General features: G+C 36.2%; 1 protein-coding gene across 16 annotated transcripts in view; it reads left to right on the top strand.

Moving 5' to 3' along the window:
- The window catches only part of LOC126755064 (transient receptor potential cation channel trpm), a 316,113-nt gene that overhangs the window by 281,997 nt on the left and 16,767 nt on the right, over nt 1-17,349 (top strand). For 15 of the 16 annotated variants that reach the window (XM_050467362.1, XM_050467363.1, XM_050467360.1 and 12 more), the window contains 3 exons: nt 10,841-10,940; nt 16,004-16,125; nt 16,402-16,525. In XM_050467362.1, coding sequence (XP_050323319.1) covers nt 10,841-10,940; nt 16,004-16,125; nt 16,402-16,525 — 346 coding nt within the window. Of the gene's footprint in view, nt 1-4,169; nt 4,416-10,840; nt 10,941-16,003; nt 16,126-16,401; nt 16,526-17,349 lie in introns of all 16 variants that reach the window. The other variant, XM_050467365.1, reaches the window with a different exon arrangement.

Here is a 17,349-nt window from a genome sequence, read left to right as displayed (position 1 = left end):
GACTTCATCTCACACTTTTATATGCCCATAAATAGCTTAGACCAACGAAGTGAAAGAGCTAAAATTAATATAAAGAACCTAAGCAGATACTTAGATTCAATGCGCTGGGAAAGTTGGAATTATCGAGAGTTAAAATCCAACTGTAGAAGTTTTTTAAATGACTTCCCAAGAGAATGTATATAGCAGTAAGCCCCCCGGTTTTCTTTTGAAATCAGCCATCTAACCTAATCTAACCCAAATGAGCCAACCAATTTATTTTTTTTAATTGAACCGGCAGTGAAACACAAAGCCAAATAATGCTCCAATTTCAGTTAGATAAGTGTACAGCTGCTGGCGTATGCCGATGATATTGATATCATCGGCCTCAAGACCCGCGCCGTTAGTCCTGCTTTCTCCAGGCTGGACAAGGAAGCATAGAAAATGGGTCTGGCAGGGAACGAGGGCAAAACGAAATATCTCCTGTCATCAAACAAACAGTCGTCGCACACGCGACTTGGCTCTCACGTCACTGTTGGCAGTCATAACTTTGAAGTTGTAAATAATTTCGTCTATCTTGGAACCAGCGTAAACACCACCAACAATGTCAGCCTGGAAATCCAACGCAGGATTGCTCTTGCCAACAGGCGCGTTGAGCACGGCGAATATCGCATTCGACGGAACGATGAGCTGTACGAGATATACGACGACATTGACATAGTTCAGCGAATTAAAAGACAGCGGCTACGCTGGCTAGGTCATGTTGGAAGGACCAGGTGGAGAAGGACCTGGCTGGGCCTGGAATCTCCAATTGGCGCCACCTTGCGGAAAGAAGAAACGACTGGCGGGCTGTTGTTAACTCGGCTAAAGCGGCGTCTACGCCAATTAAGAAGAAGAAGAAGTTGGTGGAGTTTTTGAGCTAAGAAACATAATAAAATCATTTTACATTAACCCAAATCTTAACAACTTATACACTTCCCAACCCTCAAATTGGGCTTCTCCTTAATTTTTTGAAGCTTTTACCTCTTAGCAATTCTTTAGAACTTGAAATGATCCCATTATGCTACGACTTACGTATATCGGGGATATTTAACATGGGAACAAAGCAAGACTACATTTCTTCCTTATTTAAACTAGGACTTAAAATGAGTATTATACTTAAACCATATTTTTTACTATCTTTCAATTTCATCTGACCTTTGATTGATTGAATTTCCGAAGATAGAGTGGGAAAGAAAGAGCCGTGGTATTTTTAGTCATGTGGTTGTCAATTTTCGCCCGCTTTTTGCAGAAATTGGTCTTCAAGGGTCTCGAACTTATCGTTCTAGAGTAGCAGCTTTACATAATCCCACAAACATATAAATAGTACAGTCATGTAAATAATAAAAAAGTGGTGTAAAATCGCACGATCTTGGTGCCACACCACAGAACCACGACGCGAGAGACCAATTTAATTCATTGTTTCATTGGCTGTATGGCAAGTAGCGCGGTCTTGTTGGCATCAAAGGTCGTCCACGTCAACATCATCCAACTCAGACACGAATATGTCAATAATCACGGTTCTAAAGAAAGATGGTCCATTGGCTACAAAACTGTGACTTTTTGAGGATGTAGCGGTGTCTCAGCAATGGCTTGGGGATTATCATTACTCGAAATGCGACAATTTTTTATTAACCTATCCATAAAACTAAAAGTTAGCTTCATCGCCGAGGATTCAACGTTTGTTGTAAGCTACACACCAAGATCCTTCCGCAAATTCTTCCATAAAGTCTATGGGCACAGCTCGCATTGTTGCGCACGATAGTGAATGACGGATGAACTCATTCGGCTCTTTTTCGTTACGCTACTGCACAGCAACAAAAGCGTATTCGATGGGCGCTGTACGACGTCTCTGAGGATGTACATTATCCATCTATTGATGGTTGCTCGAATTATCGGCTCTGTCGGGCGATTATTTCGAAAGAATATTGGACGAGGCCAGCGATACGTCACTCGAAACGAACCATTATTTTGGTAATAAATTAACACGGTTTGCAAAAGTTGTTACGAAATCTTATGAAAAGTCATTATGAAATGTCAAAATAAACTGAGTATAAATCAGATAACAGCTGACAGAAAGATCAACCCCCAAAAAAGTATTACCTCATGGAAAACCACACGTCCGAAATAGACACATAGATCTCTAAAAAATACTTTGCTCTTGATTTGGCCTTTAGTTAGATCAAATATATTTAAATTACTTAGTAAAATTCAGTGTTTTATTTTATTATATTATTATCATTATAACCCAATGATTACCCTTGTCCTGCACAACGAACGCGAGAGGCGCAAGAGAGCTTTTAAGCGTCGAGATCTAAAACTACTCAGCTACAGAAACAAAACTTCCAACGACTAAGATTTATAGTATAACGTACGGTTGTTACGATTTCATTTATTAAGAGAAAGCAATATGGTATTTTTTATTTCAAAAAGTGAAGACATTTGCGACGGAATAGTTCGTTGAGTTCAAAATTTGATCTACAAGATGTTAACAGTAAAGGTTTAAGGGATATTAAATTTAACTTTCAACAGGAGAAAAGAACTGTCAACAGTTCCATTCATGATTTTTACTAAGAATCATTTCTCTACGACTCGTAAGTGTAAGAAGATTTTCAAGTTTTAAACGACTAGTGTACGAAAGAAGACTTAACCATCTGATCCAATCGGAAATACTCTAAAATTAAGTAAAAATTGTTTTTGTACCGACTCTAACTTGTCAGAATGGATTCGGTAATTGGGGTTCCATACAACAGAGGTCTAACCAAAACTGTAAAAAGTGTTTTAGTAACATTGTTTTGCATTTTTTTTTAGATTCAATGACAAATCATTTTTACCGCACCAAGCAACCAAATTGTTTAAATCAGTTGGCAACAGACACCTTTCATCCACCGAAGTATGTGATTTAAAAAGCTTTACGTCGTCGTTTTGTTCTATTATGAAGATAAGAAGAAACCCATTGCAGAGATCTTGATTGAAAGCCCAAAAGATCAAGTTTGTGTCAGAGGGGCGAGAAAAAAATATAATATGTTTTACCTCAGTTGTTTCAAGTGTTTTTGCAGCATTGCCGAAATTTGTTTTCTTTCACTTCGTCCTCCATATATTTGTTACTAAATTGAAATATTTAGAATCGGACCTTCGACATTTGCCGTCGTTGTTTCTTGATGCTTTAAAGGTCCTTCTAACGCGTTGATATTTGCATTGGAACATTAAGTAAAATAAAGTAATTGAAAATATATTAGTTTGAAGCAGCTTATGTTGAGACGATTGCCTCTTTGAACACTTTATCTTCCAATATATAGAGGAGACTAACCTAATGATGATGAAAGCTTAGGCAAAGGCTTTCTATGAGCTTTTACAGTTGCGCAGGTGTGAATATAAATGGGCAATTGGTAATAAATCACGAAAGCCTTGCCGTATGAGCTCCTGGAATTTAATACCGTTGTTTTGATGAATTGTGTGCCCTTAAATGTATGTTTGAGTATGAATCTGAGTTGAAACACAAACTAAGCTTTTTGACACGTTAGAAACAAACTTCTCAAACTCTGAATTGTGTTTTGTAATATTTTTTCACATTTTCAATAGCAATTTGTTTTTTATAATAAAGTGTTTGTAGAAAATTTATATATAGAATTTATTTATGAAAACCGTTATATATAGTTATAAATAATGGAGTACATACATAAGTAAATATATATATTGAAAATAATGCTAATAATTTGCAGACTAACAAGCAACCATGTACATAAAGTCGTATATGTATGTCACATGCTATTTATACATATAGATACATAAATTTAAAAGCTGAATAAAGCGAGCAGCGCATATTGATCTTGTATTTTCTCTTTCCATCGTTTCTGCTTCTAATTCTTCTTGTCTTTTGCGAATATTGCCAACAACAAACGAAATCTAAAAAAACACAAAAAAAAAATATAAAAAAACACAACTAACGCTCATGCGCACACGAACACACATACATGTAAAAAACATTGCACATATTTTCTTTTTTATTTTGAAACTCTTAAACGCCATAATTTTGCACCGCCCTAATGTCTTCACACGCCTCACATACATACGCACACGCCTACTCTCACTCTTACACCCATACATCTCTCATGTTCACACCTTCACCGCTCTCACACGCTCTCGCACGCCAGTTGATCGCCGGCTCGATTATTGCGCCCGGCTTCCTGGGCGCCCTGGGTCATAATAGTCGTTCGCATAATGCTCGCATACCGGGCTATGGACAGGGCGGCCTGCATCGTGCTTCATCGGCTACAACAACAAGCACAACCACATCTACAACTACAACAACAACCACCACATCGTCAGCTATACCACAATCGGCGGCGAATTTGCCCAAATCCGACATTCTGAACACCCTGAGCGGCAATTTAACAAACGTACACAGATAATATTCCCTACATACCATAGATCGCTGGTTTGCTAAATACATATGTACATGTGTCCATATGCAAGCTAAACACAAGTTTAAGCAATAATTATAATCATACTTAGTTGTGTAATCATTATGTAATGATCGTCTATTGTCTATTAGCGGAACGCCAATGTCTTTTTGATGTGTATGTGAATTAGCGGTTTTCTCCTTTGTTTTCTTTCACTGTCCCCTATTTTCGATTATTTATGCCTTGCGTGGTATTTTATGTTGTGCTTAACGGTATTTACATATGTATGTATGTAGATATGTTTAGACCTTTGTGTGTACTATGTTTATATAGAGCGCCTGAACTTATAGAGTTTATAGAGCTTAAAAACCCAATGGCATCTCCCAACAGATGTCTCAACTACCTGCAACACCATTTCGTTTCTTCTTATACATTTTTGTATACTTTGCATTACAGAAGATTTTTAGTCTTACCGCATGAATTCGGACCCCTACGATTGCTAAGGACAAGTAGTCTAACTGATTTCTTGCTTTCTACTCAAGGTGAAAGGATTGCGCCTGCTAAGCGCATGTGGGTCTATTGATCCAGTTCTAGAACGCATTTTGTCCATTTCCAATATGAGCAATGAGCAATGTGGCAAGAGCTTGTCGGCTTTGCATTTGTCGGCCCAAACCGCTCTAAGAAACATTACAGTCGTCCGGGAGCTCAAAGTTTAGAATGACGGAGAGTTCCTTACAGAAAACTTCCCCTCCAGTCTTTCCGCCTAGTTTCGAACCATCCGCAAAAAAGCTCACTTTCAGCCTCTTCTCCAGTGACCTCTCCACGTCTACATATCCCTCGACGATGTGCATTTGTACATTTGTAAGGAAATTGCGGTATATTATTTAGGACGCACTGGCGTTCTAAGCTGTCCAAGTATGATTCGTGTTAGGATCGACCTAAAACCTAATCTATCCTGGGATTAACTAAGAAAGTGATCCTGCTAACAAAATACTGTCTAGTATAGTCCCTTCGATTAGAACCTAGATTTCGTTCCTTTCTAGTAAATGGATATCTCGACGCAACCTGATACAATGTGGTTTTAAATATCACGTTGGATTCGGTTGCACTGAAACTATGATACTCGCCACAAATACAAAAGGTTCCATACACGAATTTTATTTTGATCGGTAAGGGTATTACGGCTATATGTTATAATCATCCGATCTGAACAATTCTTTCGATTCGAACAACAATCTGAACACACAAAAGCTGTGGTCAATAATTCATGCAAATTTCGTGAAGATGCCTCGTCAAACAAAATTTCCCAGACACGGCCTCGATTTCAATCAATAGTAGTCCGTTAACGACGATTCCGACAAATGCGCAGCTTCTTGGGGAGAAAAGGACGTGTTTGATAACTCAAAAACTGAGGGACTAGTTTATGTAGATACATTCCATTACGAAGTACACGAAGCCTGCACTAAATTATAACGATTTTCATTGTAAGGTGGTCTTGTGGGACATCACACTTCCCAAGTTTTTCATAATAGTGATTTATAAATATTTCCGAATACATCATTATTAGCTTTTTTAATTAAGGGGTTACACGGGTTACCTCGGGTAAAAAAACAGCCTTTTTTCAACAATTTTTTTCCTATGTATATAAAAAATTAAATATTTTATTAGAATTTTTAATACGTGCTTTAGTTAAAACCTTAACTCAGAACTTGGACGAAGGAAAAAAAACTGAAGATTGGATTTTGGCAAACATTTTTAGAAAAAAATTAAAATTTCCCGCCATCTTTTTCAAATAGTCGTTATCGAAAAAAAAAACCTTCGTCCAAGTCTTTAAGAAATGTATCTCAATACAAAGACCTGTGTAAAATTTCATGAAGATTGGCTGAGTAGTTCTCGAGTAATCTTTCCAACCGACTTCAAAAACGCAGTTTTGAGAAAAACGCCTTTAAAGACGGCGCACTTAGCGTAGCTAGCCTCGAGCGCACAAGTTCTCAAAGCTGTATCTCCGAAACTATTGCACGGATCAACTTGGTTATTGAGGACAATATTCTACAGGTATTTTGGGATTTAATAAGTCAATAAAAAAACTAAATTTTTTAAAGTCCGTAATCCCATGTTAACCCCTTAACAACTGTGAAAAACCTTAGAGAGGCCACTTTTGGTGAGGCCCTTTGAATAAGAACACCATTAAAAACATAAAAATAGAAAAACAGAAAAAGGATGAGAAACAAATTTAAGTGCCAAGAAATTTTACTACAAAAACACGGTCAACACGGTAAGGTTTCAGGGTATTTCTGTTTTTTTTTTTTGTGCGAATGCTAAATAGTTGGATTCGCTGGCTTAAACAGTAGCTGGTTAGACTTTTCTCTTCAATTCGAGGGCTAATAAAATGTACCAATATAAATTTCCGTCGACTATCTCATATTGTTTCAATGCTCAATACAATAATGGGTTCTTCTGAAGAAGTGGACCGTTTAGTCAATTTTTTTTTTAAGTTCTTTGCCTCCATAAAAGATGATCCGCCCTTAATGTGACCTTATAATGTAAAAACGTATTGAATCTTAAAATTTTTTTAAAACATATTTGAAAAAAGGTAATAATAATTAACTATAAAGCTTTTGCATGCAATCGCCTAGCCGACTATATGAAAATAACGTAAAGACTCTTGAAATCCTCTCTCAACTAGCTCTTCCATGGGTTGCAATCCGACTCGTAAATATGTATGTGTGTACTCTATTATGAATTTCTATGTATATTTATGTATAATTTAATGTCTTGCTAGCTTTTATTTGCCACTTGCTTACACTACCGCCTACTCTACCACCTTCTACATAACATATTTCAACAACTACACAAACACAGGTACACAACCACCTTCTCACCAACAACAAATTAATCTGTCCATTTACGCTGTTTTGGTTAGAAATTTCCATGAATTTTGCTTTTGTTGTAGAAATGTGCTTTCATCCACGCGCCGTTCAAGCTTTCGGCCGCAGCTTTCATCATTTAACGGAGTGTCTGCATGTTTAGTTATCCATCTAGAGTGTAGTCTGAACGTTTTCGTATCTCTGATTTCGTTTTATTGTCTTTATTATTCAGCAGTCGCTTCACTTGTTGCCACTGTTTCAATAAAATTTACATTTTGCGCTCATAATTTTTGTCACCCACATCCCCGTTTCCTCTTTACTCATCTACTTGCTAAGCGCGAATCAGTTCTCTTTTCTTCATTTTTCTCTATGTGCACATTTTCCGGATTTTTCTTTTGTAATTTTTCATATTTTCGCAATGTAATTTTTCACTTTTTTAATTTTTTTTGTTTCCTTTTACTGCGTCGACGCTTTTCAGTAAGCAAAAGTTCATAAATATTCCTTGTTAACTGTTCTTTGACGCTTTTACTGTCAGCGCTACAAGTTGTTTGATTTTCCTGCCGCTCTATTTTGTTTTCTGTTTCTTTTTTGTTCTACTCTCCGTTCCTTCTGTTGAATGTTTTCATTTGTTGGCGTTAGTCGGTTCGTGATTTTTGCATGAATTATGTTAATGCAGTTGTTTAGTACTTTGTCTTTATGAAAGCAATATTTAAAGGTGCTCATGGACTATATTATATAAGTTTTTATTGATATACTATATATGATATTCATAGCTACATTTTGTATATTTTACAAAACGGATTTAGATTTCTTGCTTCTCTATGGTACGGACTTTATAACAATAGATGACAAGAGCAGGCACAGTAGAAAACTACGCACAATTTTCATTTTAATTTAACACATTACTCGTGAATAAACTTAACACAATTGGATTTCATTACCAGTAAGAAGCGATCCAAACTTTTGGTACCAGAATGCTTTGGCGGCGACTAGAAATCTAACAACTTTTGGGCATATGCAAAGTATGTCGTAAAATTAATTCATCCGATCTGAAGATCGATGGGCACATTTGAGTAAAAGTTTACTTTCTAGAATGGCGCTCTTTTTTTTATTTTCCTTGATCTCTTCCATATCTTGTAGCATCTTCGCTTTTCAGCGACAGTTTATATGCTGTTCACACAACACGCATATGTCGAAAATAGAATATATCATGCACATTTTTGCTCTTAACTTTTTTATAATAAGGCAGCCATCTGATCAAATTACACAGACTGGAAAAAAAACATTTTCAACAACTAATTTTATACAAATCTTTATTATTACCTCAGAAATAGGCTTCTTTTGAGACATCATGTTTCCCATACACTTGTTATAAGCCCCGACTGGGATGGGCTTCAGTCTGTGGCTTTTAATGACCTCGATGAACTCTTGGCGCAGTGCTCACAGCACGTTTTCCAGTTTCGAAAGCGAAAAAAGTCAGAAAGAGGCAAAACTGGTAAATATGGTGACTGAACAGTGACTCTGTTTTCATAGTTTGTCGAAATGTCAGTCACAATCTTGATAGAATGTGATGACGCATTCAGGACTTTTAGTAGGGGTCTATCGTTAAATACCCAAACACAAATCCTCTGCTAGCTCTCTGATTCCAACACGACGCTTTTCAACTACAGCTTCTTTAACTTATTCGATGCTTTCGTGATTAACAAAGGTGGATGGACAACTCGAATGAGTCAAGTTCTCAATGGTTTCACAACCTTGACTGAATGCCTGGGGCGACCACTCAGATATTCGACGATTCCGTCGGAAACTCAAAATTAGAAGAGAATTCCCTTTTTGAAAATAACTCAGACAAACTTTTAACTTCGTGAACAAACATTAACAGCCTTTTGGTACTAATTAGCATATGGAGATCAAATGGAACGGCCTTAGTAGATGCTTAAGCTTTTCTGCCCCTTCCCGCTTGGTGGACGCATTGATGTTATCAGAGTAATTGAATCGTTAGTTAAGGGAATTTTTAAAATCTTGTTCATGCAAAAATATAACCCATCTTTCAGTATTGAAGCCAAGCGTTGTCATGACGAAAACTGTAAGCCCTCTGTCTAGTCGTAAATTCCGGACGTTTTTCGGCAATCGCTGGCTTGAATTTGATCAATTTTTGTCGGCAGCGTTCTCCATTAGTGATCCCGCCAAATTCGAAGCGAGTGTTCGAGTGACTACCAACAATTCTGCGTACTCTTCTTGCGTTTGACAACAATGTTCATTACCTTCAAACTTATTTTGGTTGTCTTGGAGGAAGCTCTACTTCCAAGTTAAAATCACCACTTTCAAATTGTGCAAACAGTATTCTTTTTATATATTCTTAACTCAGTATTCCATAAGTTAGCTAAATCAGGGATAGTTATCAAGAAGCATTCTGTATCTGGTTTAGGAATAAACCACTACTTAGAGCAAAACGTGGTTTATAAATGAAAATATTGTTAAAATTCTGAAAGAAGTATTTGGAAAACGGTATTTTGAATGTGGCTCTTCAATTTATATTTACCACAGCTTTCGAAGAACTTTTTGAGCTTTTTGCTTACCGATCAGTAATGTAGCTTTTAGAGTTGTGTTCATACTGCAATAATAAATACATTATCTAGTTTAAATGCATTTTTTTTAGTAATTTTGGGTAGTTTATCCTAAGACCGAAATCCGTAAATAATTTAATGGTCCAAATAACTGTACTGTAGCCAATAAAAGCTCATTTATTTGCTAATCCATCATTACACCTCATTTGACGCCGCTTTCAAGGCAATTCAGGCAGCAAACGAAAAAAAAATATATTATATAAGAGAATTGTAACACTTAGACCCATTGCTCTTCGCAGAATGTTATACAATATCCTTGCCAGCGAGAAAACAAATTAATGGACTTGGACGGTTGATTGATTTGAGCATCTGTTCTCAACATTTCTTCATTTTGATTTCATTAGTGCTGATGCTTTGCTCCTTAATTTACCCTGCATACCGCTATAACTGTAAATATGTAAATGTTATTAAACTAATGTTTGCTGCAACGATGCGCCTAACGGCAGTTACGATTGGCTACTATTTGAAAGACAAAAAACGAATACTTTAATCGACATCGTAATAATAAATCGCGACTTACAATTGTGCTTACTTTTTCATTTTAATAGTTTATATGTGTAAATGTAGATATGTATAAATAACTGTAAATGCATAACTAACTATTTGGTTGAGTTATTATATGATTGTAGATTTGTAAAAATAAACTGTATCTGCTCTCTACGTGCCCGCTATGTGTAAATCTTTGCTACCGACTGCCTACTCCCTCCGCTCTCTATCTTCCTTCGCCACCTTACCCGAACGGCAGCTAAGGCCGTTTATGTTGTCTTCTTCTTGTTGTGCTGCAACCATGCATTTGTGTAACTGTCTATCTACTCTACTGTTGCTCTCGACTCTGGCTCATCGGCCATAATCGTTATGTGATGTCGTGTCACTTTGCATTTAGAATACTAATTTATTTTCTTCTCGTCTTTTTCTCATCCATTCACAGGTTTATTATCAGCCGTACTTCATGTTGTATGGTGAAGTGTTCGCCGATGATATTGATCCACCATGCGGTGAGGAGCCGCATCAGAAGCCTTGTCCCACTGGTAAGTTTATTGAGAAATTCATAAAATATTTATTGGTCCGTTGGAAATTAACTGTTATGATTTGGATAATTTCAACTTTAATCCTGTGTGTTAAATTATTCGTTTAGTCTCTGTTTTGAAACGAATAGACACGTATTAGAGAAGGATAGTACAGTTGAAGGAATTTTTCAGCTCTAATATATCCAAATGTGGTAATAGTGAACAACAAAATAGGGCGAAATTATGTTATGTTAGCGCCGTCTAGGTTCTCATACATATACTTGTACCTTGAGGTTTTACACATTAATTTTGAACAATCCTTTTTTGATCCGCAGGGTGTCTTCATCTGTTGATTTCCGACTTTTGTGGCTCTAAACTAGATTTTGTTTTTTAGAATCAGTAAATATTTTTAACTTGAATAAAAGCTTGAACAACATTTTTGAGTTTCGAACTTGCAGGAACTATTTATTTTATATATGCAGTGGCGGTTCCAGAGGGTGGAAATGGGGGAACCTGAGGAACATTTACGATCCATTTATTCAAACACGAAAAATCTGATTGTTTGATAGATAGATTCAAAGGCCTTTGGGATAATGACAACGTCGAGCGACCGTTGAAGCTCAAAGGTGAATTGACTGGCAGTGCCATTGGAGGCAGAAGCCAAAGTCAAAAGACAACAAGTTACCGACCTGTGACTAATGCAAGTTCTGAACGCTCTTTTTTTTAGCATTTCGCCGCAAGAAAACGTGGAAAGGACGAACATTCTTCAGGCTATCTTGCTGCACATGCTTCATGACATTGAAGTCACTGCAGACGAAGTTCTCGAAAGATTTTTTTTTTTATTTTTAACGTCTACGATTTATGATGTGTTTTCTCAAACTTTTTCTGGATCCGCCTCTAATATATAGCAGTTCAATTGACACATAGATGGCGCTACAATAAGGAAATCTATAGAAGTTTTAGTTACCCATAACCTTTTAAAAGGCGAGTGTATAAATTTGACAGCTGTCGGATCCTTAGTTTGTGAGTTATACAATTTTGTTATTGTGAAAAATCCATGGTTAAAATGTAAGCATGGTCCCTCATTTCACTTAGAAGTCCCATCGATAGTCATCCGAGTGGTCTGCACACGATGATCCCGCTCCAAAGCATGTAAAAGCGTAAAAGTTGGCTGAAAAACGGCAGCATTTGAAGAAAAATAAGGTCCTGTTTCTCCAAGACAATGCTTCTAGTCAGTCAGCATTCAGTGAAAACGATGGCAAATATGCGTGAATTAGGCTTTGAAATTCTACCGCATCCAACTTATTCTCCAGATCTAGCCTCAGCGACTATTTTCTGTTCTCAGATCTCGAAAAAATACTCGCGGGGAAGAAATTTTCGTGAAGAAGAGGTGATTGTCAAAACAGAGGCCAAAGGACAAATTATACTACATGAATGGTATCGACAAGTTAGAGGGTCGCTATAACCATTGTATCACTTTTTAATAAAAAATGTCTGTTTACTACGGTGGGCCGGAAACTTTTCAAGTGGCATAATACAAAATTTGTGAACACTTGTATTTAGAATGTAGCTACTCGTACCACGTTCATTCTGGCGAATTATTTATTCACTCATTACAGAAAACAATTTATAAAAATTTTGTTTAACAATGTCTACATTAAATCAGCGATCTACAAAGTTTTTATCCAAATGGTCACCTTTTGTTTTTATACCTCAAGCCCGCAAACGATTCGGTCATTGTTCAGTAACAGTGCACACATTTTCTATTGGTATTGACGACGCTGCTCAATTCAAAGATTTTTGGGACTTTAAAATTTTCTGTGGAGTATTCGACAGGCGAAGATCTCTAACTCTGACTATAAACTGTAGTCTAATGGATTGAAATCAGGACGTCCAGTCGGCCAATTATATGCAGCTGTGACACCAGGAATATTGCTTTTACGCCACTGCTGGTTCGATCTTTGTGTGCGGAAGCACAATCTTCCTGAAATATCCAATGCTTTCCATCGAAAATAGTTTTGCTTAATCCTGCTGCTAAGGTTTAATCCCAGTTTCGAAAAAGTCGCACCGTGGTACCTTGTTCACAGAAGTTAAGACGTGAAGATGGCCATTTGATCCCATGATGTAAAATGTTTTGCATCTTCTAAATTTTTTCCATAGATTTTGTCTTTTTGCTTATCAAAAACTTATTGAACAGTGAAAAATAATGAAAAAAGAAGCCGTTTTCATCTGTTAAGCGTAATTTGTTTTAAGCGCATGGTCAGAAGATGCGCAGTTCAACAATGGTAGCAATGGCGCCATCATGTGGAGATGACTCGAATAAATATTGACGTGTCTCTGGTTGATATATTCTTTCCTGGCTCAATTGGTTCGAACCTCGCGACTGAGACCAGAGAAGTATCTGTCTGTCTGGTAAATAACATTCTCGAGATATTCAGTTTTTTGAGAAGTGCATAATTATCAAGTGGGCCATTTTCCATTCTTATGTAAAGCAGACACCGTAACACGATTATCTTGAGCTTCTCACTACATCAATAAATAGTATTATTAAAACTACGCACCGGATTTTGGTGTGGTTTTTTGTTAGTAGATAGAGTGTTTGAAGAGGAAGGTTTATATGTATAAAAACATCCATTAAATAGTGGAGAAATACTGTTATTTTTGAGTTTTCTAATGTGATGTCGTAAATAATTAAATTTTTTCCGCTTACGTTGCAAACGCAGGCTGAACTCTACGAGATTTATCAAAATAATGTACTTAATATTGTACACATTGAAAAGGTCTATTGAAAACTTCGCGATAGTACATATACATACATATGTCTATCTCTTATGGACATCCCACAATAACATTTTTCGTCACTTACTTTTTACGATAAATAAAGGCTAAGCGATTTTAACCAATACAGCATTAATCGTTATCCAATTAAAAACCTTAAATACATTGTTGACTTAATATAGATCTATATGACCCCTTACAGCATATGATTTAAATGCATATTTTCGAAGATATTAAAGATTTAAAAATTGCGGGACGTAGCGTTTGCGGCGGTACCGGCCGCCAGGGAGCTTTCTGGCGAGGAATATTTAAACGGAAACGATGAAGTATATGCGTCCTATTTCAAACTGATCCTTCCTTAAAAATAATACAATTGCTAAATATTTGGAATAGTAAATAGTAATATAACTGCAACCAAATGCACAGTGCAATAGATTATATCTGGCTCAGTTATCAGGAAATGAATATTATACCACGTGCATCTCAAAAGACTGTTGTCATAACCTTTATGGCCAACTTTTTCGCCTTTCCCAGCTTGAAGACCGGTTCATCATGTGCAGTCCACTTAATGTCGGTCGATTGGACTCCAGTGTGAAATGATGGAGCCGTATTTCTATTGTCACACATCGATGTAAAAATTCGGTTTTATTATGATTAAAGAGCATTCAAACACTCCTGAGAATCAGCAATTCGTTGTTTTTGTTAGATTTGAACTTGCGAGGCACCTACTTTGCACAGAGCCTTCGCTTTTTTAGGGCGTCCACTGCCTTCATTATCATAGGAGATCATTTCGCGTTTTGCTAACTTAGCAAATCTGTTCTCAACGGTTGATTTCTCTGGTTCAGAGTCCAAATTCAACAGTATTTTCCCCCAAAAAACAATGCTTTATTATCACACGAAATGCTTTTATGATCCATTTTTTTGTAAACTGTCAAAAGTTGCTTCATAAAAATGCTATATCTCATTAACTAATAGTTATAATCTAACTAATAGAAGTCATATTGATGGTATTAGTAGTATTATCTATGGTTCACTCACAGTAAAGCGTGGACGGGTCCTCTGGTAGTTAATAAGCGAAAGCAAACATGAGTAGATATTGCATACAAAATACAATAAAAACTAACAGTCATGATAATTTTTTTCATACAATGGCGGCTGCATAAAATAAATGTCGACTTTTTAACGTACTACTATGAGCGAAATATAGTAAGACTCCTTAATTTAAATTTCGCACAAAAACTCTTTCGTTGATTTTTTCTAGGTTGGCAGACTGTCAGCGACATGTGTGCCAAATTTCACATCAAAATAGTCATTAGTGTTTAGTATACGTTTGTCTCAATGTAGTTTGTGTATAAGGTGCATTCGGCGATTATATTAAATAATAAATGAAGAATTTTCAAATTATGAACAAAGTCATATTATTTTTTGCTTATAGTAATAAGAAACATTTTTTTAAACTGATTGGAACTTAATATGTCATGACGAGCGAATCGAGAAAAGTATTATAGTTTCGTCGATCTAGTTGTATTGAAGTTAAGTCGGCGCTTACTTTAAAAATAATTCGAATTATGAAAACTGCTTTTATAGAGATACTTTCGAAGTGGGGGGTCTCTAAAAATTTCCACGTGACCATACTCATGATTTCAACCCTCCTAGTTATCTGAAACCTAAAAAAAAAGATTATTAATCTAGAATAATGTCGCAATGGCCGGATCTACGGAAAAGTGGGAAAAATGTTTTTCACAAAGTAGCGACTGCCTGAAAAAAAAATTTTTTGGATCACTTTTTCTGACTATTTCGAATTTTTTAAAAATAATAAAAATAAAAATTTGGAGATGGGGCTAGTTCCAACCATAGACAAGCCTATAAAGAAGACTCTATAAAAATTTCAAGTAAATCGGTCCAGTAGAACCTGAGAGATCGTGGGTATCGTTCCGAAAAAGTCAGTTTTAAGAAAAAAGCGTTTAAAGTTTGGGAGATAATTCTATTGAACATGGACGCCACGTCACAAAATCGGCTGTATCTCCGAAAATAAGTCGAATTTCCTAAACTCCTTCCAAGGTCATATTTTTGAAAGTCTAAACTTTCAACATATGCAAAAAAAAAAATCGATTTTTTTTAAATCCTAGACAAGAATACGAAATAGGAAAAAATTGGTATATTTTTTGACTAAAAAATCACATTACAACAATTTAATTTATAATTGTTTTAATAGGAATGTATTTTAATGATTTTCCTAGTATTTCCTTTATTTCTAGAAATTTTCGACTTTTACTTATTACCTCTCTCAATATTTCACATTACAGGCCATTGGGTGACACCGATCATAATGGCAATGTACCTGTTGATTGCCAACATTCTGCTAATTAATCTGCTGATTGCCGTCTTCAATAACATTTTCAACGAAGTGAACTCGGTTTCGCATCAGGTGCGTCCCAACACACCACTGAGATTTATGTAGCATAACTGTTCTAAAAATTAATGAAAATCGTATGCAAATTTTTTTATCTCTTCTTTTATGCTTTCTGCTACAATACAACCAATCCAACTGCTGATGCTGCTACTTGCCACATGGCGCGCTTTATGGCTGCCGGGGCGTCTGCTGGACTAATGTTGGCTACTAATGCCTGTTGTGCGCTGTGATCTGCATTACTTTGTTGTTATTGCACATATATACATGTTGTTGTGTTTCGTGTGTGTGTAGGTTTGGATGTTCCAACGCTTCACCGTCGTCATGGAGTACCAACAGAAGCCCGTGCTGCCGCCACCCTTCATCGCGCTCTGCCATTTCTACTCGCTGCTCAAGTATTGTATACGCAAAGCGAAAGGTGAGAGAGGGATGAGAAAATTAAATTTTATTCCCTGTGAGTTTTATACTAACGCTTGAATATAATTAACTAAAATAATATTTCTATATATTTTTTCCCATTATTGCGCTGCCGTTAACGGTGTCGTACATGGCTGTTAAACGCATTCACACATACACATATAACATACATGCATACAAATGTCTACAATACATGTTAACAACAATAAAAATGCACTGCACCACAAACATCACACATTTGCACTTACTTGCCACATTGGATGTGTTGCATAAACGATATTTCAATTGTAAAAAAAAAACAAATAACAACAAAAAAAATGTACAAAAACAACCAAAAATTTGTCATAAAAACATCAACGCATGGAATATTAATTTAAAAAAATAACAACAACAATAAAAATTACATAAAAACAAAAATTACAATAACAACAAATACCACAAAAATTGCCCATCAACAACATCAACGCATGAAAATATTAAATTTGAAAAACAACAACAACAATAACTATTTATATAAATGTGCAACTACAAAACTCATATTAAAATAAAATACGATTTACGTATATGCACACACACATACATACATCCATGCTTATATGTATATTGCATATAATTCCATTTCATTGCCAATGGTTTTGGAAAATTGCAATCGTTGTTGCTGTTATTGCATATCACAATGGTCATTTGTGCCACACGCGCCATGTCATGTGGCATGCCACATCACTCCGAATTGCACACGATACCATATTCAAATACGCACCTGCTACTCACCTCACCACACCACCACTACCCACCCACTCGTTGGTCCATCATTGTCTGTCACAC

The sequence above is a fragment of the Bactrocera neohumeralis genome, chromosome 4 (genome assembly GCF_024586455.1).
Source record: "Bactrocera neohumeralis isolate Rockhampton chromosome 4, APGP_CSIRO_Bneo_wtdbg2-racon-allhic-juicebox.fasta_v2, whole genome shotgun sequence".
Lineage (NCBI taxonomy): Eukaryota > Metazoa > Arthropoda > Insecta > Diptera > Tephritidae > Bactrocera > Bactrocera neohumeralis.
Note: the sequence above shows the minus strand (reverse complement) of the source record. Positions and strands in the feature narration are given on the sequence as shown.